The 23000-nt window shown below is 66.2% G+C and overlaps 3 protein-coding genes across 5 annotated transcripts; 2 read left to right on the top strand and 1 right to left on the bottom strand.

Moving 5' to 3' along the window:
• Positions 1-548: 548 nt before the first annotated feature.
• On the top strand, positions 549-3968 carry PPP1CA (protein phosphatase 1 catalytic subunit alpha). The gene is made up of 7 exons (XM_065636283.1): positions 549-623; positions 1808-1939; positions 2075-2305; positions 2656-2760; positions 2848-3071; positions 3451-3585; positions 3790-3968. The coding sequence occupies exons 1-7, from the start codon at positions 569-571 to the stop codon at positions 3898-3900; spliced, it is 993 nt and encodes a 330-aa protein (XP_065492355.1). The 5' UTR covers positions 549-568; the 3' UTR covers positions 3901-3968.
• RAD9A (RAD9 checkpoint clamp component A) lies at positions 3782-6990 on the bottom strand. 2 transcript variants are annotated; one of them, XM_065636280.1, is made up of 11 exons: positions 6866-6990; positions 6713-6783; positions 6494-6628; positions 5736-5850; positions 5563-5662; positions 5223-5332; positions 5033-5139; positions 4896-4960; positions 4718-4819; positions 4426-4630; positions 3782-4344 (listed from the first exon to the last, which is right to left on the bottom strand). In XM_065636280.1, the coding sequence occupies exons 1-11, from the start codon at positions 6897-6899 to the stop codon at positions 4246-4248; spliced, it is 1143 nt and encodes a 380-aa protein (XP_065492352.1). In that variant the 5' UTR covers positions 6900-6990; the 3' UTR covers positions 3782-4245. The 2 variants fall into 2 exon arrangements, with proteins under 2 accessions (XP_065492352.1, XP_065492353.1); XM_065636281.1 differs by lacking the exon at positions 6494-6628.
• Positions 6991-11571: 4581 nt separating this feature from the next.
• Positions 11572-22528, top strand: CLCF1 (cardiotrophin like cytokine factor 1). 2 transcript variants are annotated; one of them, XM_065635785.1, is made up of 3 exons: positions 11572-11821; positions 18584-18750; positions 20987-22528. In XM_065635785.1, the coding sequence occupies exons 1-3, from the start codon at positions 11806-11808 to the stop codon at positions 21479-21481; spliced, it is 678 nt and encodes a 225-aa protein (XP_065491857.1). In that variant the 5' UTR covers positions 11572-11805; the 3' UTR covers positions 21482-22528. The 2 variants fall into 2 exon arrangements, with proteins under 2 accessions (XP_065491857.1, XP_065491856.1); XM_065635784.1 differs by lacking the exon at positions 11572-11821 and adding an exon at positions 12631-12712.
• The last annotated feature ends 472 nt before the right edge of the window (positions 22529-23000 follow it).

Below are 23000 nucleotides of genomic sequence, written 5' to 3'. Positions count from 1 at the left end.
TAACGCTTTCCAAACAGTGTTAAGGAGCCTTTTTGGCAACTTTTGGGTATCAGGACACGCTGAGGGGGGTGCACCGGGGCCCCTACCCGTCCCATGGGGGCCTGAGCACCGTGTCCCCCTATGTCCCCTGCCGGGTCCCCCTGACCCCGCGCCCCGTCACAGCCCAGTCCGGGTGGCTCCATCTGACACAGTACCTCCTGGGCTGCTCCCCGCCTCTCCGACCGTGTCCCCAGGCTGTCCCTGTGCCCCGAGGACCGGGACACAGATATTGGGGACCCCCGTGTCCCCCTGCCCGGGGTGTCGCCCTGCCCGGGGTGTCCCCCTGCCCGGAGTGTCCCCATGTCGCTGTGCTGCAGACGGGAGCGCCTGCAGTTCCCCCACGCCGGGGATGGGGTGTCGCAGGGTCCCCAGGCGGACCGTGTCCCCAGGCGGACCGTGTCCCCTGTCCCGTTGCCATCGGGACACCGCCCTCCCCGCGCTGATTCCTCCGCGCCGCCAGGGGGCGCCCCCGCCGGGCGCTCCGCGGCGCGAGGGGCGGGGCGGGGCGGGGCGGGAGCGTCCGGCGGCCATGGCGGACACCGAGAAGCTCAACCTCGACTCCATCATCAGCCGCCTCCTGGAGGGTGAGCGGCCCCGCCACCCCCGGGACCCGCCGGCCCCGCCACCCCTAAGAGCCCCAGGAACCCCCCGGTCACGGCTTCGGGGCTCCCAACGGCACCGGGAGCCCACAAACGGCCTCCGACCCCCGCACCCCCCCCCACCGGGGCCTCCAGCTGCCCCGGCGTCCCCCTAAGGGCCTCCACCCCCGCTTCCCAACGGCATCGTGCCCCCGCTGTAACGGTCCCGGGGCTCCCGACGGCCTCTACCCCCCCAAGGGCTCCCTTCTCTCCCCCCAACAGCCCCGTTCTCCCCTCCAAGTGGCCCCAGGCCCCCTTAGCGGCTTCCAGATCCCCCCAACGGTCCTGTTCCGCCTCTGCAAAGGCCTCAGGACCCCTTAACAACCACCAGCCTCCCCCCAACAGCCCAATTCTTCTTCCCCAATGGCCTCAAGCCCCCCCAAACAGCCCCATTTCCTCCCTCAACGGCCCCAGCACCGCCCCCCCCCCGCCATGGCCTCAGGCCCCTTAACAGCCTCCAGCCCCACCCGCCCCCCCAGCCACATTGCCCCCCAGAATGGCCCCAGTCCCCCCCCAGCAGTCTCTGCCCCCCAAAAAACTGGCAACCCCGGCCAGCCCTGGGCCTCCCCCATGCTGAGGGGGGGTGTGGAGCTGAGTTTTTGGGGGTGGGAGAGCCTGGAGTATATGGAGGGGGGGCTGGGGCAGGTAGAGGTGGGGATCTTGGGGCTGGATATTGGGGGGCTGTGCAGGGGATGGGGCCTGGACATTGGGCTGGGAGGCTGCAGGGAAATTGGGGGGGGTGGTGTGGGGGGGCTGTGGGGTTGGAGGGGCTGGCAAGGGGACTACTGGATTTAGGATAAACCAGAGGGGCAGCATTGGATGTGGGTGAGGGGGGTGTTGGGGACAGGGGTCCCAGGGTGGGGGGAGGATCTGGGTTTGGGGGGGCCCTGCCACAACCCCAGCTCTGGCAGGAGGTGGGTGCCCTGGGGTGGGGGATGATCTCTGCCCACCCATCGTGGGGGCGGCCAGGACCCTCTCTGGGTGTGGGGGGACACCCAAGTCCCTTGTCCCCATTGCTCCTGCTGGTCCCTGGGCACAGGGTGCGCCACAGCCCCCATGTCTGTCCCTCTGTGGGGTGTACATGGGGCGCTGGGGGCGGTCCCTGACATTTATTTCTCTACTGGGACCAGTCCAAGGGTCGCGGCCAGGGAAGAACGTGCAGCTGACAGAGAACGAGATCCGGGGGCTGTGTCTGAAGTCGCGGGAGATCTTCCTCAGCCAGCCCATCCTGCTGGAGCTGGAGGCACCGCTCAAGATCTGCGGTGAGGGGGCATGGGCTGGGTGACCCCCCAGGATGGGCGCAGGGACCAGCTGAGGGTCCCAGCATGTCCCCGTGCTTCCCCAGGGATGTGGGTGGGGAGCTGGAGTCTCACACACACCCTGTCCCACCACTCCAGGTGACATCCACGGACAGTACTACGACCTCCTGCGGCTTTTTGAGTACGGGGGCTTCCCCCCCGAGAGTAACTACTTGTTCCTGGGTGACTACGTGGACCGGGGCAAGCAGTCGCTGGAGACCATCTGCCTCCTGCTCGCCTATAAGATCAAATACCCCGAGAACTTCTTCCTCCTGCGTGGCAACCACGAGTGTGCCAGCATCAACCGCATCTATGGCTTCTACGACGAGTGTGAGTGCCCGGGCTGTGGCCGCAGTCCCTCCCACAACCCCTCTGCTTTTCCCTGCGGTGACCTACAGTCACCAGGAGAATCCTCCTGCCACCATCCCCGTACCCACAACCAACCTGTGCCACCCCAGTGCTCCCAGTACCATCTGCACTGGATGTCCCACGCTCGCCCCGTGCCCCTGTACCCCTCCTGCCACGAGCGTGCGCCTGGAGGACACCCCCTGTGTCACACAGTGACACATTGCCACTGTGGAGCAGCTGCCTGTGCTTCAGCGGGGGGGACAGAAACCCACATGGGAGGCCATGTACCCCCAAAGGGGCAGCACGAGGCATCCACAGCCCCTTCCTTGCAGGCAAGCGACGGTACAACATCAAGCTCTGGAAAACTTTCACCGATTGCTTCAACTGTTTGCCCATCGCCGCCATCGTGGACGAGAAGATCTTCTGCTGCCACGGAGGTGGGCACAGGGCTGGAGGCGGGGTGGGAGCTTTGGGGGTGCCCTGGGGGGGTGACAGGGCCAGACACAGCCCCCTCCTCCCTGCAGGGCTGTCTCCCGACCTGCAATCGATGGAGCAGATCCGGCGGATCATGCGTCCCACGGACGTGCCGGATCAGGGTTTGCTGTGCGACCTGCTCTGGTCCGACCCGGACAAGGATGTGCAGGGCTGGGGCGAGAATGATCGCGGCGTCTCCTTCACCTTCGGGGCCGAGGTGGTGGCCAAATTCCTGCACAAACACGACCTGGATCTCATCTGTCGGGCGCACCAGGTACTGCTGGGCACCCCACTGCTGGGGGGGGCGGATATTTGGGTCCCCAGTGGGTATCGGCTGTGGGACAGGTGTTTTACCCCTCGTATTTGCCCCACAAGGGCAATATTTGCTCTTGGGGCTGCCTAGGTCTGTACAGGGGGGAAGGTATTTGCCCCCAGAGGGGGATGTTTGACCTTGAGGGGCTTGTCTGGACTTTGTGGGCAGGACCCCTGGGGTTATTTGCCCCAGGGGGTGGCCGTTTGCCCCAGGGCCTGGGTGTTTTCCCCCCAGGGTGGGTGTTTTCCCCCAGGGATTGGATATTTGTCCCCCAGGGGTGGGTGTTTGCCCCCAGGGCTGGGTGTTTGTCCCAGGGGTGTCAGCTGTGACCCCCTCACAGGTGGTAGAGGACGGCTACGAGTTCTTTGCCAAGCGCCAGCTCGTCACCCTCTTCTCGGCGCCCAACTACTGCGGGGAGTTCGACAACGCGGGCGCCATGATGAGCGTGGATGAAACACTGATGTGTTCCTTCCAGGTGAGCTGGGGGACGTGGTTTTGGGGGGGGGGGTTGGGCCTGCGGTGACTGAGGGGGGGCTGCAGGGTGCCCCAGTTCCTGCTGGAGGGCAGGAGGATAGGGGGAGCCTCCACTATAAAGGTGGGAGGGGAGTGGGGGGCTGAGACAAGGTGGGAGCACAGCCTGCAGCCCCCCCATTCACCTCGTTTTCCCCCCCCCCTTCAGATTCTGAAGCCAGCTGACAAGAACAAGGGCAAATACGGGCAGTTCAGTGGGCTGAACCCCGCAGGACGCCCCGTCACCCCTCCCCGCAACTCTGCCAAAGCCAAGAAATGAGCCGTGAGCCGCCCCTCCCAGGTGGGGCCTGGCCCCCCGCCCTCAGCATCAGGTCGCTTTTCTTTCGACTCATGGTTTTTTTATTTGTAAGATCCTGCCCCCTTCCCCCCCCGCCACGCTCCACTAAACCAAATCCACCCCCCGGGACAGGGACCGCTGGGGTGAGGGGGGAGCCCAGAGCCCAGCCCTGGGGTGGCAGCAGATGGAGGGGGGGGCAGGAGGATTTTTTTTCTGGGAATAAACTTGTAATGGGTCGTGGGGGGGTGCCTGTGTTTGGGGGTTGGGGTGGTGCCCATCCTGGAGGTTGGGGGGTCACGTAAGGGTGGTTTCGGCAGCTCGAGGCTCTCAGTTCTCGCCATCGCTGTCCTCTGCCAGCACCTCCTGGGTGGGGGCCGGGCTGGGCCCCCTCGGAGTCAACACGGAGCCAAAAAACAGGGAGCGAAACTGTGTGGGGGCAGAGGTGGGGGTCAGGAGGGGGCTGTGCCCGTCCCCCTGTCCCCAGGCACACCCGTGCCCACCCCAGACCTTCTTGTGAGGGGGCGTCCCTGGCACAGCTCCTTCCTCCTCCTCCTCAGGGTCGCTTTCGGCTGGATGGGGGGTGCGCAGAGGGAAGGTGGGGCTGGGGGGCACCCCCGAGGGACCATCCTCGTAGGCGCTGGTTTCCATGGCGATCATGTAGGACTCAAGGTCATCGGCGAAGTCGTCTGACGGGGCGGGCAGGTGGGAGACGCTTCAGGAGAGAGCGAGTGAGCAGAGTGGGGACCGTTCACTCTGGTCCCTACTGATGGCAGCTGAGGCCAACACAGGCCCCACTTACCCGTTGGCCGTGGGGGGCTGCAGGTCGCTTTCGGGGTCCGAGAGGGTGGCCAGCACCAGGTGAACCTCCAGCACCGTGTCTTCCAGAGTGAAAATCACCGGCCTGGGTTGCAGAGAGAAGCCTGAGTGGGGAGAACCAGGGGTAGGGCTGGCATGGGGGGGCCGGGGGCTGCTCCCACCTGCCGGGTGCATCGTAGTGGATGGTGAGGGGCAGGTTGGAGGCCTCAGCGAAGGTCAGCAGCCCCTGGGGACAAAGAGGAGGTTGGGGGGGCGCTGATTAGTGACCCGGGAGGGGGGCGCCTGGGTGTGGTCTCACCCGAAATTCCTTGAGGCAGAAGGTGATGTGGGAGCCTGGGGTCACGGCCACTGTCTGGAACTCGTCCTCGGCCAACCGCAGCTCCGTCACCATCGTCTTGCTCGGTGCTGGGGGGGCAGGAGGGGGGTCAGGGAGTTGTGGCAGCACCCCAAGGCCTGGGGAAGGGGCCCCCCGGCCCCACAGGGCTCACCCGCCTCGTCCTCCACATAGTTTCGGAGGCTGATCTTGCCCCCGGGGCCAGCGCCTAGCGTCACCTCAGCCAGCGTCTGGGGGAAGTGGACAACAGCCTCCACCAGCACCCTGTGGGGACATGGAGGGGGACACCTGGGGCTGAGCACCCCAAAAACACCACCCCAGGTCCCACCGCAGTCCCTCCTTCCATCCCAGTGCCACCACAGTGTCCCCTTTGTCCCGCCCATGCCGCTGCCACCCCCATCCCCTTTGTCACCCCCATCCCTTTTGTCACCCCCATCCCTTTTGTCACCCCAGCCTCTACCCACAGTTCCCCCCCTGATGTCCCCCCTGCTCACCGTGCTGGGGCGCGGAGGCTGCTGGCGCAGTGCTGGGTGTCGAACACGGCCTGGAGCAGCTCGCACTCCTGGAACGCCAAATTGTGGGTCTTGGTGACACCTGCCAGCGAGGACATCGGCTCAGCGGGGCAGGGCGACACTGCCACCCCATGTGTGTCCCCTCCAGCACTCACCATACTTGCAGTGGAGCTGCACGACCAGGCGGTTCGCACGGGGTTTGAGCAGGATCAGACATTTCCCCACCGTCTTCTCCAGTGAGGGCAGCGAGCGGAAGACGCCCAGGAAGGACTGCGGGGAGGGGACGGACATCACAGAATCACAGAGTGTCAGGGGTTGGAAGGGACCTCGAAAGCTCATCCAGTCCAATCCCCCCGCCGGAGCAGGAACACCCAGATGAGGTTACACAGGAAGGTGTCCAGGCGGGTTGGAATGTCTGAGAGAAGGAGACTCCACAACCTCCCTGGGCAGCCTGGGCCAGGCTCTGGCACCCTCACCAGGAAGACGTTTCTTCTCATCTTTAAGTGGAACCTCCTGTGTTCCAGTTTGCACCCATTGCCCCTTGTCCTATCACTGGTTGTCACTGAGAAGAGCCTGGCTCCATCCTCCTGACACTCTCCCTTTACATATTGATCACCATGAATGAGCCACCCCTCAGTCTCCTCTTCTCCAGCTCAGAGCCCCAGCTCCTCAGCCTTTCCTCACACGGGAGATGCTCCACTCCCTTCAGCATCTTTGTGGCCCTGCACTGGACTCTCTCCAGCAGTTCCCTGTCCTTCTGGAACTGAGGGGCCCAGAACTGGACACAATATTCCAGATGTGGCCTCACCAGGGCAGAGTAGAGGGGCAGGAGAACCTGTCCAACCTACTGACCACCCCTCTGCCTGCCCCCCCCGTGTCCCCGGGAGCTTTGGGGGTGCGATGGGTGCTGCACCTTCATTAGCACTTTGCATCGGACGAGCTCCCTGTCGGGCTGGTGGCTGCCCGGCTCGTACAGCTGGAAGAAGAGGGGTGCGAAGAGGAAGGAGGCGAAGGCGGAGCGTGAGGAGTTGACGGCACGGAGGGACAGCTGGGAGGACACACAGCGTGCTGGCACCGGTGGGGACGCAGTGGCGCCCCCACATCCCAAAAGCATCCCCCCGGTGCCCCGTACCCCGCTCTCGGTGGGCTCCAGGTACAGCTCGTCTCCAATGCGGGACAGGGAGTGCACAGCTCGGCCCAGGACTGTGGGGACAGGAGGAGGGGGGTGACACAGGGCACCCCTGTGTCCCCCACACCCCTCTGCACCCCCCCCGGCCCCGCTCACCTTTGACGTTGCCACCGGTGACGATGCACTTCATGATGCGGGGCCGGTAACGGCACCGGGACCGGGCGGACACGTGGGGGCTTCGCGCCCGCCTGCCCCAAGCCCCGCCCCCGAGCTGAAGCCACGCCCCCGCACCGAGGCCACGCCCTCACCAGATGGTTGCGGTCGCGCCACCCCCCCGCGATGGTCGCGCCCGGCTCCCCCCCACCGCGGCAGTGGTTCCCCCCCGGCCCCGGAACGCCCCGGCGGTGCCGTTCCCCTCCCTCAGCGGCCCCCGGGAATGGTCTCGCCCGCCTCCCTCTCCAGCCCCCAAGTGGTTCCGCCCGCTTCACCTCCGCGCCGGCACCGCTCCCGCCCCGCCCTCTCCCGCCCGCCTTCCCATTGGATACAAGGCTTCCTCCGTCCCGCCCCCGCTGCCGGACGATTGGTCGGCGAGATCCACGTGACGGCCCGGCGGCGGGCTACGCCTCACGTGACCGGGAGCGGCCCCGCCCTGCACTCCGGCGGCGCGCGCGCGGGAAGGCCCGCCCCCCACCCCCCCTCCGTCGCTCGCTATTGGCCAACAGGGCGCAGGCGCCGCCGGCCGTTGGAGTGACGTGCCGCTCAGCCAATGGGGCTTCGACGCCGGGCGGCCGGTGTGCGTATCTCCGCACGGCTGCCCGGGCCCGGCTCGGCGCTGTCGGTGTTCCCGGGCCCCGGCCGGTCCCTGGGGCCTCGTCCTGTCCCTGAGCCCGCCTGCCCGCCCCCGGCTCCTTCCCTGGGTCTCCCAGCTCGTCCTGGGCCTGTTCCCTGCCCGCGGCCGCCTGGCCCAGCCGCCCCGTGGGGCCTGTGGCGGCCCCGGCCTGCTTGCCGTGCCCCCGCCGCTGCCCCTCGGGTGAGCGCCAGCCGTGAGTGTCCCCTTGTCCCCGAGACCCTTCCCGCAGCCCCCGGGCTCAGCCTGCCCTCCACCACTTCATCATCGTTCCCTTCGGCTCAGCCCCCTCCATCATGCTGCTCCCACCCACCCTGCCCGCGCTCGCCGGTGCTCCCCGGTGCTCGCCGGTGCCCACCCCTGCGGCTCCGTGGAGCCGGGTGTTCACGGGGTCCCTGCCCCGGGAGGCTCTGCTAATGTTACGTTCTGTTAGTGATCTTTGTAAACTGCCAAGTATCGATGTGGGAAAGGCTTACTAAGCATATTTCATGGTCACTTCAAAATTATTCAAATAGCATTTCTTGCTTGCTCGTCCAGGAGATCTCATCTTGCCGCAGTCTGCTGTAGAGCACCAAGGCACAGTAAGCTTGGCAACCGGGTGGTTTACACCCCTCCTTTCTACTGCTCTTGCTATTTCTTACATGGAGCAGGACAACCCATGGCGGGAGGAAATGCTCACTTCTGCAGGCAGCAGAGGACGTTGTAGCCACATTGGCAGCCGTTAATGTTCTCTCCATCCCGCAGGCTGCGCCGCGGTGGGAAGCGGGAAGCCCATACCTGGAAGGCCGGTGCTGTGGCTGAGGCTGGTGAAGGGGGAAGCTCAGCAAAGTGCTTTCCTGGCGCAGGCAGCCAGCCCGGAGCGACTGGCTCTCAGGTTGGGGCCTCAAGGGAGGCCGGGGGGGATCTGGCAGCAAGGCACTCACCTCGCACTCACAGCAGGGTCCTCCAGCCGGGATCAGCGCCTGCCCAAGTCCCTCCTCCTGGGCTCAGTGGCTGTGGAGCCCGAGCTGAGGGGCCCCAGCACACAGCGGGGCTGGCACCTGAGAGAGGAAGGGGCACAGAGCCCCTGCCCCACGGCTGCCGTCCTCCAACAAGTGGCCGTGGCGTCTCCCCCTCTGCCTCTTTTCCATCTCAGGTGTGCCGATGGTGCGCAGTGCCAATCTGAACACCCCGCGCCCAGTGTTTTGGACCCAGGTAGGGAAACTTTTGACCTTTGTTGGGCTGCTCTTTGGGCCAAGGCACGTGTGTGTGGCTGGGCTTGGACAGCAGCAGGGAGCTCGGGGGGCTCCCAGGCCTGCCTTGGCCTGGGCTCGGGGTCTGGCCCCCCAGGGTTGTCTGGATCTGGCTCCCTCCGCCCCTGGGGTGAGCACTGGCTACCGGCCTCTTCCTCCCAGGAGGAGGAGGAGGAGGACGGAATTGTGTGTGCGAGCGTCCGTTCCAACTCTGGAACGGCAGCCGGGCTCCTCTGGAGCCAGCGTCCCCAGGAGGGGCTCTGGCCTCGGGGCTCGGCGTTTTATGGGACTGCGGATAGGACGCAGCTGGCTGCGGTCGTGACACACACACCTCAGCGGTGGCCAAAGCCACGCGCACCCCTCCCTCCTCCCCTGGCTGCCCCGAGGCACCGGGGACCCGGCTGGATATGGGGCTGGGGACTCTCATCCTTGTCACCTTCCCTGGGTGTCCCCTCCCACTGGTTCCCCCGAGAGCCGCCGTTTCCTTCCCGGCACATGGCGCGGTGCCCTCGCCCAGGCAGACAGACAGACAGACGGCCACAGCTGGGCTCCTGCTCCCTGCCCGGCAGGAGGGGACAGCCGGGCTCCTGCTGCCCCGACATGTCCCCCGCCCGCGCCCCGGGGGTGTCCCCGACAAGCCACGACAGTCCCCTGCCTGCCTCAGCCCACGGTTCCGAGGGGCTGCAGGCAGTTTGGGGCTAAACCCCCCCAAAGTGCAGAGGTTTTTGCGTCTCCCCTGGCCCTTGCGGGGCAGACAGGGCCTGGGGAGGCCACGGGCAGGCAGGCAGCAAGCTGCCCGCCGCAAAGGTCAGCAGTGGGAGGCAGGGACGGCAGTGGCGCCGGCCGGGGGGGCACGTGCCACCCCGGCAGGGCCGAAGGTGATGTCAGCTGCCCACGGTGCTGCCGGTGACGTGGTCCCCGAGGGCAGCGGGTGTGCAGGGCTGGGGGAGGAAGAGGAACAGGAGGATGGGGCTTTGTGCCCCCCCCACTTTTCCCGGGGCAGGGGCTTCGTCTTGGCACCTCCGGTTGGCGCGGGGCTCAGTGGAGGAGGCGGGGGGGAGCTGGGGAGGAAAGCAGCGGGTGAGGGGGCTGCTGCAAGAGTGGGGGCCGCGTTACCTTCCTCCTCCTCCTCTTTCTCCTCTCTCAGGTGTTAGCCCAGCGTGAGCCGGAATAAACTTCCAGGAACGACCTCAGCACTGCCTTTTGGGGAGGCGACGGGGCAGCGCTGAGCAGGCAGGGCTTGGCGAGCCCCCTCCCAGGCTGGCAGCCCCCCCAGGGATGTGCCGGCGGCTTTTGCCAACCTTTCCACGCTGCCGGCAGGGGATGTTTGCTCGGGGGGGGGAAACCAGATACCCTGTGCAGCGAGAGGCTGACCCCACACCGGGCGCTGCGAATGAGCTGGAGAACCCCCCGCCTTAACCGGGGGGTCCAGAATTCCCCACATCCCCCCCAGAGCATGTCTGGTGGGTGCTTTGTTGCGGATTTGACACCAAATCCACAGATTTCAACCAATAAATCACCGCGGAGCCGTCACAGCGGGTGTCAGCACGTGGTTTATCTGTACAAGGGGTCCCTAAACCCAGGGCGGGTGGGTTGGGCATGGAGCATCCCTGCGGATTTGGGGAGCGGCCGGTCCTGCCGTGCCCCCCACCCCGGGCACCCGCTGCTCCGTGTCCCTGAGGGAGCCGGGAGGATGCAGTTGCTGCCGGGAAAGTTGCCGGGAGGGCTCAGACCTGGCCAGGGCCGGAGTGGAAACGAATCTGTTTTTTACCTCCCAGCACTCCCGAGCAGCGCCGGCCAGCCAGCGCCTTTGTTTTAAACAAAGCTTTTTGCTTTTGTTTTTTTTTTTTGGGGGGGGGGGACGACATTTCCCCCTGTCCCCAAGAGCCCCCTAGCCCGCGGTGGGGATGTGTTGCTCACCCCTGGGGCAGCACCCGCCCGTGGGTGTGGGTCAGGAGGGGAAGGGATGGGGTGGGGGGGTCTCGGAAGGGTTTGGCCATGGGGGGGTCTGCCCGCACCCCGGGGGGATGATGAGAAACGCCGCGGTCATCGCCACGGTCACTGTCACGGCCGCCGGGTCGGGGTGTCCTAGCCGGGGAGGTTAATGGGGAAGGAAGCGGCTCTTGGCTCTCGCACCCCGCAGGAGGAAGGCTGGGGTCGAGGGGGGGTCGGGCGGGACCAGTCTCCCCGCCCCGTCCCGCCGTGGCGGGGGGCTCGGGCAGCCCGCGGCACCGAGGGAAGCTCCGGTAACCGGTGCGGCGGCTGCGGGGCTGAGTCGCCGCCGCTCCGAGGGGTCTCCGGGTTCTGCCGCAGCGGGGACCGGGACCCCGACAGCCGCACTCCCCCCCGCCCCAAACCCCCCCAGCACCGTCCCCGCTCCGCCGCTCCCGGCCGCTCACCTGCCGCCCCGGGGCCGCCCCGGCGGGACAGCGGCGCTGCCGGTCCCCGCGCTCCCGGGGCAGCGAGCGGGGATGGGGGGTCCCCAGGGAGTCTTTACCGAGGCGGGGGGGGGCTTGGCCGTGGCAGAGGAGAGGCGAGGACAATCCTCCCCCCGCCTGCATGTCTGTCTGTCCCACCGCCCGCCCGGCTCTGCGCCTCCCCATCCCTCCGGCCGCCCCTCCCCGCTCCCACCTCTCCCCAGCCCCGGGGGGGGTTTGAGGGTTGGGGAGGGGGGGATCAGGCTGGCACCCCCCGCCCCTCACCACCCCCGGTGTGCGTGTCCCCCCCGCTGCGGGGCGGTGAGAGCAGCCGCTCCGCCGCACCTCGCCCCGTTCTCCCCCTCCCCGTTCCCCTCCCCGGACCCCCCCGCCCCGGACTCCCCCGGGGACCGGGCTCTCGGCGAGCGGCGGCGGCTGCTCTGCACGTCGGGAGGAGAAGAAGCAGCAGCAACAGCGAGACGGGGGCTCGGACCGGCAAATGGGAGCCGCAGTCCCGGGCCGGTGTGCGGGACCGTTGCCTGTTTGTCCGGGAACCCCCAAAACCACGAACCCACCGCCCCGACCCCGCGTCTGTCCCGCATGGAGCTGAGAGCAGGTAGGAGACACCCCCCCCCCGCCAATAAAAACCCCGCACCGGCCCCTCCGCTGCCACTAACAAAAGCCGAACGGGAGCCAGAGCCGGGGGGCGAAGGGAGGGAGAAAACGGGGGGTTCCCCCCAGCCGTCCCGACCCCGGGACCCCCTTCCCGTCCCTCCCCAGCGGGGTTCGGCTCCAGCCTCCCCAGCTCTGCCCGGCCGGGACCCCGGGGATAAGGAGGAGGAGGAGGAAGGGGGGAGGAAGGCCAGGGGAGAAGGAGGGAATGAATGGAGCCCGCTCTTGTGTACAATTGCATCAAATACATTCTTGAAAGCAACCTGGTTCTGCTTAACACTTGAATTTCGAAAAAAAAAAAAAAAAAAAAAGGCAAAGAAGGGAGGCAGCAGCTTGGAGAGGGTGTATGCGAGCTTGCCTTTTTTTTTTTTTATTCTTGCATTCCTGGACACCAATCAAAAGAGCAAATCAAGGGAGGTGGAAGGGGGGAAAGGCAGCGAGCGAGGCAGCCGGAGCGTGGTGCGACCCGTCCGCACTCACACACCAAAAACCCACCCGACCCGCACGGCTTTTTTTTTTTTTGCTTTTTATTTTTTTTGCTTTTTTTTTTTTTTTTTCCACCTAACACCCAAGCAAACACAAACCAAAACAAATAGGGAGAGGAGGGAGAAAAAAAAAAAAAAAGAAAAAAAAAAAAAAGAAAAACCAAAACCAAACCCAACCCCGAGCGAGCGCAAGCGAGCAAGCGAGCCAGGGCTCGGCCGGCCGCTCGGGGCGCGGAGCAAGAGCCAAAGCCCCGCGTTTTGGGTTCCTCTCGCCCCCCGCTCCGCACCTTCAACCCCCCCAACCCCATCCTGCGCCCCGACTATGCTAAATGTTGCTGGGGAGCTCTCAGGTAAGACCGAGGTGCTGGCGCTGCCGGCGGGGCCGGGGCGGGGGGCTGCCTGCGCTCTGCCTGCCACGGGTTCTTTCCTTTCCGAGCCACTGCTGATTTTAATTTGATGTGATTAAAACGTCTGTCTGGCTTTGGGATTGATTTAAGACTTTCCCCTCTCTAGGTTTTTTTTTTTTTTCCTCCCTTTCTCTCGTTCCCTCTTTTCCATGCATGTTTGTGATTACCAGGGAGGGAACCGCCGCTGAGCACGGAGAATTAAACCCCAGGACTGACAGAGGGGAGGAAAAATGAAAAGTCACTGGGATTTGGGGAGGCAGGAAGAATTATTTTTCCTGCCCCGGGGCTGGATTTTGGGGTTTGCTTCGGAACGCCTTCGCTCGAGCGGGCGAGATTTCTGCGGGGTTTTGGGGTGCCGGGGAAATGTCGCTCTCCGGAGGGGACTGTCCCCAGGGCTGTGGCCGTGGCTTTGTTCCCCCAGCCCCAGCAGCCGCCTCGGGGGTCCCGGGAGAGCCGGGGCTGCTGGGGGCCTGGCCGGCCCCACGGCACACCGGGATCGGGGGCTTCTCACCCGGAAAGGATGGCGAAAATGCTGGAAAACACCCTTAAAAGGTCAAATGGTTGGCGCCGCGAGGCTTCCCAGGGCTCCCGGCCGGTGGGACCGGGGCCGGGGCAGCACGAGGCCGGTGCCGGGTTTGGCTCCGGCTCCCGCGGTGCCGGTGGTGACGCAGGATGGGCAAAGTGGGGCGAGCGCCGGGGAACCGGAAAAGCGAGGCCGGGATCCCCGGCGGCTCCGTCGCCTCCCTCGCCCCTTCCTCTCCCCCTTCCCGCCTGCCACCGGGGCCGCCGGACGTGCCTGGGGACCCGGTGGCACAGCCGGACTCTGCCGGTGCTGGGACGAGCAGGGAAGGGGACACCGAGCCCAGCACAGCGGAGCTTTGGGGCCAGAGTTCGGCTGCCCCGGCCCTGCTCCCCATTTTGGGGCATCCCCGGTTGGTGGTGGCCCTGCCATTTGTGCCGGCAGGGCTTGGGGACAGTCGGCAGTCCCGGTGTCCCCGCGCCTATTTAGCAGGCTGAGCGAGGGCACGGTGGCGGCGCACATCTGGGCTGCATTAGGCGCAGCCCGCGAGCAGCCTCCGAAGGGAAATGCGGAGGGTTTTTGCTTACAGGGCCGGGCTGGGGGGGAGATTTATGCCCTGCTAAGTGGCACAGAGCTCCATAAATCACCCTCCTGGCCCCGCTGCCACCTGTCTGGTCCCCGGGGCAGCGCCTGTCCCCCTGTGCCACGGGGGTGGCACCTCGCTGCCCGGCACGGGGTGCCCGTGGTCCCTCGCCTGCCGCCAGCGCCCCAGAAGGCACATGGGGATGTGCCTGTCCCAGCGCAGACGGGACATCCGTGTGCTGTGGCCCCGGGTTGTGTGTGGCACATGGGTGACACAGGGTGGCTGGGGGACACAGAGCCGGCGCGGGCGGCACGGCACGGCTGTCCCCAATGAGCACTAGAGATGTCGGTCCCACGCTGACCTGGCCAGGCAGTGTCCCCAGGGCACGGTGGTGGCTTCTGGGCAGGAGACACCAGTGATGCCAGCGGGTCCGGAGGTGCCAGGGGATGGAGAGGGACATGCCACGTAGGCTGGCAATGGGGTCCCCTGCTCCGCCGGAGCACGTTCTGGCTCTGGGTTCACCCTGGTGCCACCATCCCACTGTTGAAACACCCGAGAGTGGTGCCCGGGAGGACTACCCATGGGTTTAGGGGGCTGCCCGTGGGTCTGGGGGGCTGCACGGCTCCGCGATGCGGTGGTGGGTGCCGTGCCCATGCCGGGCTGGCCGTGCGTGCGGGGTGCTGGGGTCTGGTTGGGATTAGGGGGCCTACACCCCCCTCACCGGCGGGGGGAGTGTTTCCATCGTGCCGCTGGCTGGAGCCGGATGGGAAATCCAGGCCCGGGCTAATTACGGCCTCGCTGGAGTCTCCCGTGCGCGGCCGCATTTATAAACACACGGAGGAGACAGGATGTAAACACTCAGCGCTGCGAGCGCAGGCATGGCTGGGGTGGGGGGGGACGCGGGGCCACGGTCCCCCCGGCATCTCCACCTGCTCCCCGGTTCCGCACGCACCCGGCGCAGTGGCTTCGGTCACCAGGAGCTGTGTGGGGACACAGCACCTGGCGTGGTGGGGGCACGGGGAGCCACAGGCAGGGGCTGCAGGCAGGGCTGGGGGGTTTTGGTGGCTTTTGGTGGCGCTGGGAGCCAGGAGAGCGGCAGGATGGAGGTGCAGGGTGGGAGCAGGCAGGTGGTGTCCCATGGGATGGGATGGGATGGGATGGGATGGGATGGGGTGGGGTGGGGTGGGGTGGGATGGGATGGGGACCCCACTGCAGTGGCCATGTCTGCTGTCGGGGACCAAGGACACACGTGTCCTTCCCATCAGTGCTCGGGGATGGCCGTGACCACCGATGTCCAGGCACGGACCATGAGCATCCTCACATCTCCACAGGGCTGCTGCTGTGGCACAGCGTCACCTCCCCAGCCGTGGCGGGGTTAAATGCCACCAGTCTGGGGACACAGAGGTGTCTGTCCTTGAGTGTCACCCACCCCCAGACCCACGGAGCGGTGGGCACAGGCTGGCTGCCGCCTTACGCCGTGAAATCGCCCCGTGACGGCGCGCGGGGAAGGGTTAAGCGCTGCCGGTGGGGGCTGCAGGACGGTGGCCGCTGCCTGTTGCCCGTCCCTGCCTGCAGACAGGGCGACTTTGTCCTCGATGCCACGGTCAGGACTGGAGACCGCGGGACCTCCCGGGCTGAGCGTGGGGATGGGGCCGCCGGGTGGGACGGGGCTGCGCTGGCTGCTGGACACCGGCCCATCAGATACGGCGGCTCCCGCCGCGGTGCCGGGGGCCGCGGGGGGCTCTGGTGTGAGGGTCCCCCCTTTTCCCGGCGGCCGCCCCCGCTCTGCACGAGGGTTTCGGGAAAGCGGCTCCAGGGCGGGTTGTGGTCAGCGCTGACCCTGGCGGCTCTGCCCACAGCATGCCCGGGGAACAGCTCACCCGGCACAGTGGCTGCGCCGCCGCCTCGGCCACTCGCCGGGAGGTCTGGCCAGCGCCGGCCACCGGCGCCACCGGGGGGGTGGGTGGCTTGCGGGAGGACAGGGGTCCCGCCGGCGTGACCGTGGCTCCGCGCATGTGCGGCCAAAGGCGGGTGAGCAATGTCCGTGCTGCCACGTGTGCGAGGGATGCTCATGGCACTGATGACGTGTCCAGCCACCCGCCATCGGCAGCGTGGGTGCCCCGGAGTGTCCGGTGCCCCCGGCCCACCGGCTCCGCCCGGTGACAAGCGGGTGACCCCGGGGCAGCCACACCGTGAGCTGCTTACGTGGGCTGGGAGCATCCTGGCCGGGCTCCAGGGCCGGTTTTGAAACCCTCGGGCTCTTCCTCTCCGACGTCACCGGGATCCAGCCGTGCCAGCCCCGCGCCTCCCTCCTCCCCACCGGGCTGCCAGAGCCTGTGCCACTGCCCTGACGTTTTCCACCCAGCGCCGAGACACTGTGACCGGGGTGGGCGAGGGAGAGCGGTGGCTCCACAGGGCAACCGGCACGGCTGGGCCACTGCCACTGCTGTGCCATGGCCATTGGCGCTGCTGTGCCATGGCCATGTCTGTGCCACTGCTGTGCCATGGCCACCACCACCGCTGTGCCATGGCCACCGCCACCGCTGTGCCACCCTCACTGTTGTGCCATGGCCATGTCTGCGCCATGGTCACCACTGTGCCATGGTGGTGCATCCCACCATCTCCTGGCCATCAGCCACCCACCTCCCCATGCCGTTCCTCCCTCCTCATCCTCGTGCTCCTCCTCTCCACATCCCGACCACCTGCCCAGGAGCTGCTGGCAGCTCCATCCCCATCCCTTCCCTTCCAGCCCCAGCCCCCCCGCGCCCCCCAGCCCCGCTCCCCCGGCTGTGTTTGGTTTGGCAGCGGCTGGGCCAGGGCTGGTGTAAATCCCGCGCTGGAAACTCGAGCCGGCGACGGGCGAGGGTCCGGCCAGCCCAGCGGTGCCGGGGCTCGGCCAAAGCAAACACCCGGGGGCGGGTGAGTCACCGCAGCAGGGGCCCCCCCCAAACCCCGTCACCCGTCCCACACACACTTGCACGCACGCAAGGCAGAACAGCAGCACGCTCCACGCACCGGCACGGCCATGGGCAAGCGGCTGCACGTGCCCAGCACCGGGCACGGCTGCGTGTGCCGGCATGTGCCGTGTGTCACACACGTGCGTCACGCACCGTCGCGGTGCGTGACACACACATGCCGCATCAGGCGTATGCACGGCGTGTTGCAAACTGTGTCATGTGTGCACGGCGTGTTGCACACTTGCATGGTGCATGGTGCATGCACAGTGTGTAACACGCATGGTGTGTCATGTGCACGATGTGTTGCACACTTACACGGTGTGCCATGCACGCACAGTGTGTCACACATGGTGTGTCATGCACACATGGTGTGTCACACACGTACACGGTGTGTCACGCATGCACGGTGTGTCACACACCTGCAGAGCGTGCATCGACACGCTTGCACAGCATATCCCACATGTGCACGGTGTGTCACACACCTGTGCGGTTCTTGACAGTCCTGCACAGTGTACTGCGCACCCATCCACTGTATCACGTACCTGCACAGTGTGTCACACACACGCACAATGTGTCCCATGCTCACACACTGTATTGCACACTTGCACGGTGTCACACGCCTGCACGGTCCATCGTCACACGCGCGTGTGTTGCACTGCACAACTGCACCGTGTGTGGCACGCCCGCATGGTGCATGGCAGGTGTGCACAGTGTGTCGCACACCCGTGGGTGACGTGCACACCTGCACGCTGGTGGCAGCCGGGCCTTTCCGCGCGGCAGGGGCTGTCGGGTGCCCGCGGTGGCAGAGCCGTCACGGCCAGAGCCGGGGTGTCCCCGAGGACCCTCATGCGTCACCGGTGCTTGGCTGCTCCCGGGTTTCCAAAGCTCGTGACGGGGAGCGGTGACGCGTGAGGGCACCGCAGGGCTCCCGCCAGCCTCCCCGGGGACCGCGGCGGGGGCTGCCCACGGCGATGAGCTGTGCCGGCGGTGGGAGTTGCCGGGAAGCCCGGCTCCGGCGTGCCGAGAGGTGCCAGTTGGCCGGGAGCGCCCTGGCCGCCGGCCGTGACCTTTGCGGAACCGCCGGCTAACGAGGCCGGAGCTCGTCAGGCCGCCCTGACGTCAGGGGCGATGACGGGGACCCGGCCGGCGGTTTTCCGGCAGCCTCGGCAAAGGTCACCCCACGCCCCGGCCGCCCCTCGGGGTCCCTGTCCCCACCCCCCTGTTCCCTGGGGACTCTCGATGGGGGTGGCCGGGGGTCCCCAGGGGGGCAGGGGCTGCTGGCAGTGCTGGCATTGATGGTGGGCGCGTTCCCGTGCCCAAATATAACCCGGCCGCGCCGTCCCGGTGGGAGCCCGCCGAGCCGCGCTCGCTCCAGACCATATAAAGGATTGTTGCTGCAGCCGCAGGCGGGAGGGGAGCCCGGGCTCGGCGGTGCCGGGGGGGTCAGTGCCGCAAGGCGGGGGTACCTGGTGACGGTGACATCGCGCCCACGGGGATGCTGAGCCGCCCAGTGCCGGGGAAGGGGCTGAGCTGCTCTGTTGCAGGTGTGGGTGCCCCTTGAGCCTTCCGTGCCTCAGTTTCCCCACTCACAGGTGGGTCTCCCCACGGTTGTGGCACAGGGGGGATCCCCGAGGGCTCAGCAGTGCCGGGGGTCCTGCCCACAGCCAGGGTGTCCCTGTCACCCCACGCACAAGGGTGAGAGGAGGTGTCCCCTGGCTTTGTCACCCCCCGCTGAGGTGCCGTGTCCCCCACAGGAGACTCTTGGGGGATCTTCACCTTCCTGTGTGCCGCGCTCTGCAACCTGCCGGCGCTGCCCGCCCTGAACTGCAGCGAGGAGCTGGGCGCCGGCCAGTCCATCCAGAAAACATACGACCTGACCCGCTACCTGGAGCACCAGCTCCGCACCCTCGCCGGCACCTACGTGAGTACGGGGGGTGACCCACACTCACCCTGCCTGCCCCCCATGTCCACCGCACCAGGGTCCGGTGTGTCCCGTGGTGAGGGTCACCCCGGGACGTGGTGGCACATGTGGGGCAGCGTAAGATGGACACGGCTGTAGGGAGGAGAAAGGCCACCCCATTGTCACCGGCTGGGGACACGGCGTGGGCAGGGCAGCAGCGGGGGGGGTGTGAAGGGGAGAGGGGGCACCTGCACAAACCGGGGGTGTGGTGGGGGCTGCACACGTGTGTGTGCATGAGTGTGTGTGCTGCACGTGCATGTGTGCGCCTTGATGTGCCTGCACACACGTGTGCCTGTGCATTGGAGTACCTGCACGTGTGTGCGCGCATTGGTGCACGTGTATGTGTGTTGGTGAGCCTGCACACATGGGTGTGTGCACTGGTGGCTGCACACGTGTGTGCGCATTGATGTGCCTGTGCGTGTGTGTGTGTGCGTGCACTGATATGCCTGCGCATACGTGTGTGTGTGTGCACGTTGGTGAGGCTGCACATACATGTGTACATCAGTGTGCCTGTACATACATGTGTGTATTGGTGTGCCCACACATATACACACGTGCAACAGGGTATGTGCCTATACAGACCTGTAGATGTGCGTCAGTGTGGCTGCGTGCACGTCTGCCTATACATGTGTGTGCATCAGTGTGTCTGCATACATGAGCCTGTACATACGTGTTTCTGTGCACAGGAGTGCGTGCCTGCAAACACACGTGTGTGTGTGTGCGCACCAGTGTGCCTGTATGCACGTGTACATTGCTGTGCCTGCACATACGTGTGCAGCTGTGTGTGCATCGCTGTTCCCACGCACACACTCCCCACGTCTCCCCGCACACGCGTGTGCCCTGGCACGCCCGGCAGATACAAGTGCCGTGTTTGCCCTCGCCCGGTGACAGCTGTGCCAGCACTGCCCACCCTCCCCGGGGGCCGTGTGTCCCCCCTGCCCGGTTGCGCCCATGCCGGGGGACAAGGAAATGTCTCATCAGCAGAGGGCAGGGGCCCGGGAGCCGCCCTGGCCCGGGGTGCAGGCAGGGGTGCAGGCAGGGGTGCAGGCATCTGCCTCTCCCTGCCCGCCGGCAGCACCGGCTCACATGGAGGTTCTGTCTCTGCCCTGACGTGCCCTTGGTGCTGCCAGCACGTGGGGTGCCAAGCGGTGATGAGGGGGGCACGGTCACTTGATATGTTCGCCTAGAGGATATGGGACCTGGGGCATGGTGGACATGTCTACCTGGGGGACGTGGTGGGTGGGCATGTTCACCTGGGGAACGTGGGACACGGGGAATTGTCTGCCTGGGGGACACGGAGCACAGGACATGGTGGGCACGTCCACCTGGGGGACATGGGATGTGGTGGGCACATTCACCTGGGGGACATGAGACATGGGATGTGGTGGGCACATTCACCTGGGGGACATGGGTAGGGGAACGTGGAGACTGGCGACACGGTGTGTGGTGGGACAGGGAGACCTGTGATGTCTTGGGCATGTCCAGATTTGGGATATGGGGACCTGGGATGTGACAGACACAGAGACTGGGGACATAGTGTGCAGGGGGACACGATGACCTGGGACATCCATGGTGGACATGGAGACTGGGCACTAATGGGAAGCGCGACATGATGGGCAGGGGGACATGGTGTGCAGGAGGACATGGAGACAGAATCACAGAATCCCAGAAAGTCAGGGGTTGGAAGGGACCTCGAAAGCTCATCCAGTGCAACCCCCCGCCGGAGCAGGAACACCCAGATGAGGTTACACAGGAAGGTGTCCAGGCGGGTTGGAATGTCTGAGAGAAGGAGACTCCACAACCTCCCTGGGCAGCCTGGGCCAGGCTCTGCCACCCTCACCGGGAAGACGTTTCTTCTCATCTTTCAGTGGAACCTCCTGTGTTCCAGTTTGCACCCATTGCTCCTTGTCCTATCATGGTTGTCACAGCGAAGAGCCTGGCTCCATCCTCCTGACACTAGGAGAGAGACCTGAGACCGGGGAGACATGCCCAAAGAGGGGACGCTGAAAGGTGGGACGGGGTGACATGGAGACTGGGAGATAGTGGACATGAGGGCGTGGACACCTGGCATGTAGGTGACATGCGGGCAGGGTGAGCATGGCAACTGGGGGCGCGACAGGCGACCGCGGACGGGGGGGACGATGGGGACAGTCCCTCCTCCCACCCCATCCTCAGTGTCCCCCATGATACCTTCCAGCTGAACTACCTGGGCCCCCCCTTCAATGAACCCGACTTCAACCCGCCGCGGTTGGCACGTGCCACCGAACGCGTCCCCAGCGCCACGGTGGACTTGGACTTGTGGCGGGGGTTGACCGACAACGCCCGCTTGGCCGCCAACTACCGGGCCTACAGCCGGCTCCTCTGCTACCTGCGGGCGCTGGACGGGCAGGCGGGCACGGCCGAGCTGCGGCACCACCTGGGCCACTTCTGCTCCAGCCTCCAAGGTCTGGTCCTCAGCATCGCCGGCGTCATGTCCTCCTTGGGTTACCCGTTGCCCGTTGGCCCCGCCGGACCCTCGGTACCTCCCGGTACGTCGGTGGCACCCAATGACTTTCTCAAGAAGATGGATGATTTCTGGTTGCTGAAGGAGCTGCAGACCTGGCTGTGGCGCTCGGCCAAGGACTTCAACCGGCTCAAGAAGAAGGTGCCACCCGCCGTGGTGACGTTGCGCCTGGAGGCGAGGGGCTTCTGAGGTCCCCCTGCCTCGCCGGGATGGGGCTCCTCACCTCGACGGGCCACCATGTGTCCCCTCCGCCACCTCGCTGTGCCTTGCAGGATGGGGTTCCTGACCCAAAGTGCCACCAAAGCCACCCCACATCCCCACCATCATCACAGTGCCTTAAGGGATGGGGGTTCTGACCCCAAAGTGCCACCAAAGCCACCCATGTCCCCTCTCCATCACCACACCGTGCCTTGAGAGTTGGGGCTACTGACCCCAAAATGCCACCACAGCCATTCCACATCCTCATTGGCACCTCGCTGTGCCTTGAGAAATGGAGCTCCTCACCCCAAACTGCCACCAAAGCCACCCCACGGCACCACTGTCACCACACTGTGCCATAAGGGATGGAGCTCCTGACCCCAAAGTGCCGCCATGGCCACCCCACATCCCCTCTGTCAGCACACTGTGTCTTAAGGGATGGGGATCCTCACCCCAAAGTGCCACCAAAGCCACCCATGCCCCCTCTCCATCACCCGCACGCCCTGAGAATTGGGGGTCCTGACCCCGAAGTGCCACCAAAGCCACCTCACTGTGCCTCGAGGCAGGGGGTGGTCCCACCATGGTGTCCCCATGGCCACACCGTGCCCACCCCTCCCGTCTGCCCCCTGTCCCCACGGGGCTGTCCCCACACCCCTGGGGCCACAGGGGGACACCAGCCTCCTCCCCCGCCCCACAGCAGCAATAAGCCCCGCCCCAAGGGCTCCGCCCACCCTGAAAAGGACCAATCCCCCCCGAGCATAGGAATAAGCCCCGCCCCCCAGCAGCAAGCCCCGCCCCAGGAGCAATAGGCTCCGCCCCTCCCCGGATGGCAATAGCCCTGCTCACTGTGCAGCAAACCCCGCCCCCTTCCTACAACAGGCTCCACCCCCCAATGCTCAAGCCCCGCCCCTCCGATGGTTGCCCAGCAACCCCCAGGGAGGGCGGGGCTCTGGGCTGCAGTGGGCGGGGCTGGGGGCGGGGCCCCAGGGCCGCTGTCCCGCTGCGTCTATGCGTGTTTATTTATTGGAGATGTTATTTATTGGGGTATTTATTGCAGAAGATCTATTCTTGTATGAACGAATAAAAGCCTTTCTCCAGCGCCCCGCCCTGCCCCGCCCGCGCCACACGGAGCCAGCGGCGCCATCAGTAGGGGCCAGAGTGAACTGGGAGCTGCCCCAGCCTCTCAGCTCAGTGTGGGAGTCGAGGTGATTCCCTCCTGGGTCCCTGGGGTCCCCGTCACCAGCAGGGTGAGCATGTGGGAGTCACCAGAGCGCTGTGGCTGTGGGGCAGGAGGTGACACCAATGATCCATGGGACAGGCGGTGACACCAGGGCCGTGGGGTGCTGGTGGCAGTGGGACAGGGTGTCCCTGCTGAGCTCACATTCCCGGGAAGCTGCGGGGGGGCAGGGCTGGCCCCACGCCCAGTAGGATGGACCCTGCCCAATACCAGCGTACGGGGCCACCCCCCGGGCAGGGGACACTCGCTGGTCCATGACGGGACCCACCAGTG

The sequence above is a fragment of the Caloenas nicobarica genome, chromosome 5 (assembly GCF_036013445.1).
Source record: "Caloenas nicobarica isolate bCalNic1 chromosome 5, bCalNic1.hap1, whole genome shotgun sequence".
Classification (NCBI taxonomy): Eukaryota; Metazoa; Chordata; class Aves; order Columbiformes; family Columbidae; genus Caloenas; species Caloenas nicobarica.
This window is presented reverse-complemented; position numbering and strand designations above follow the sequence as displayed.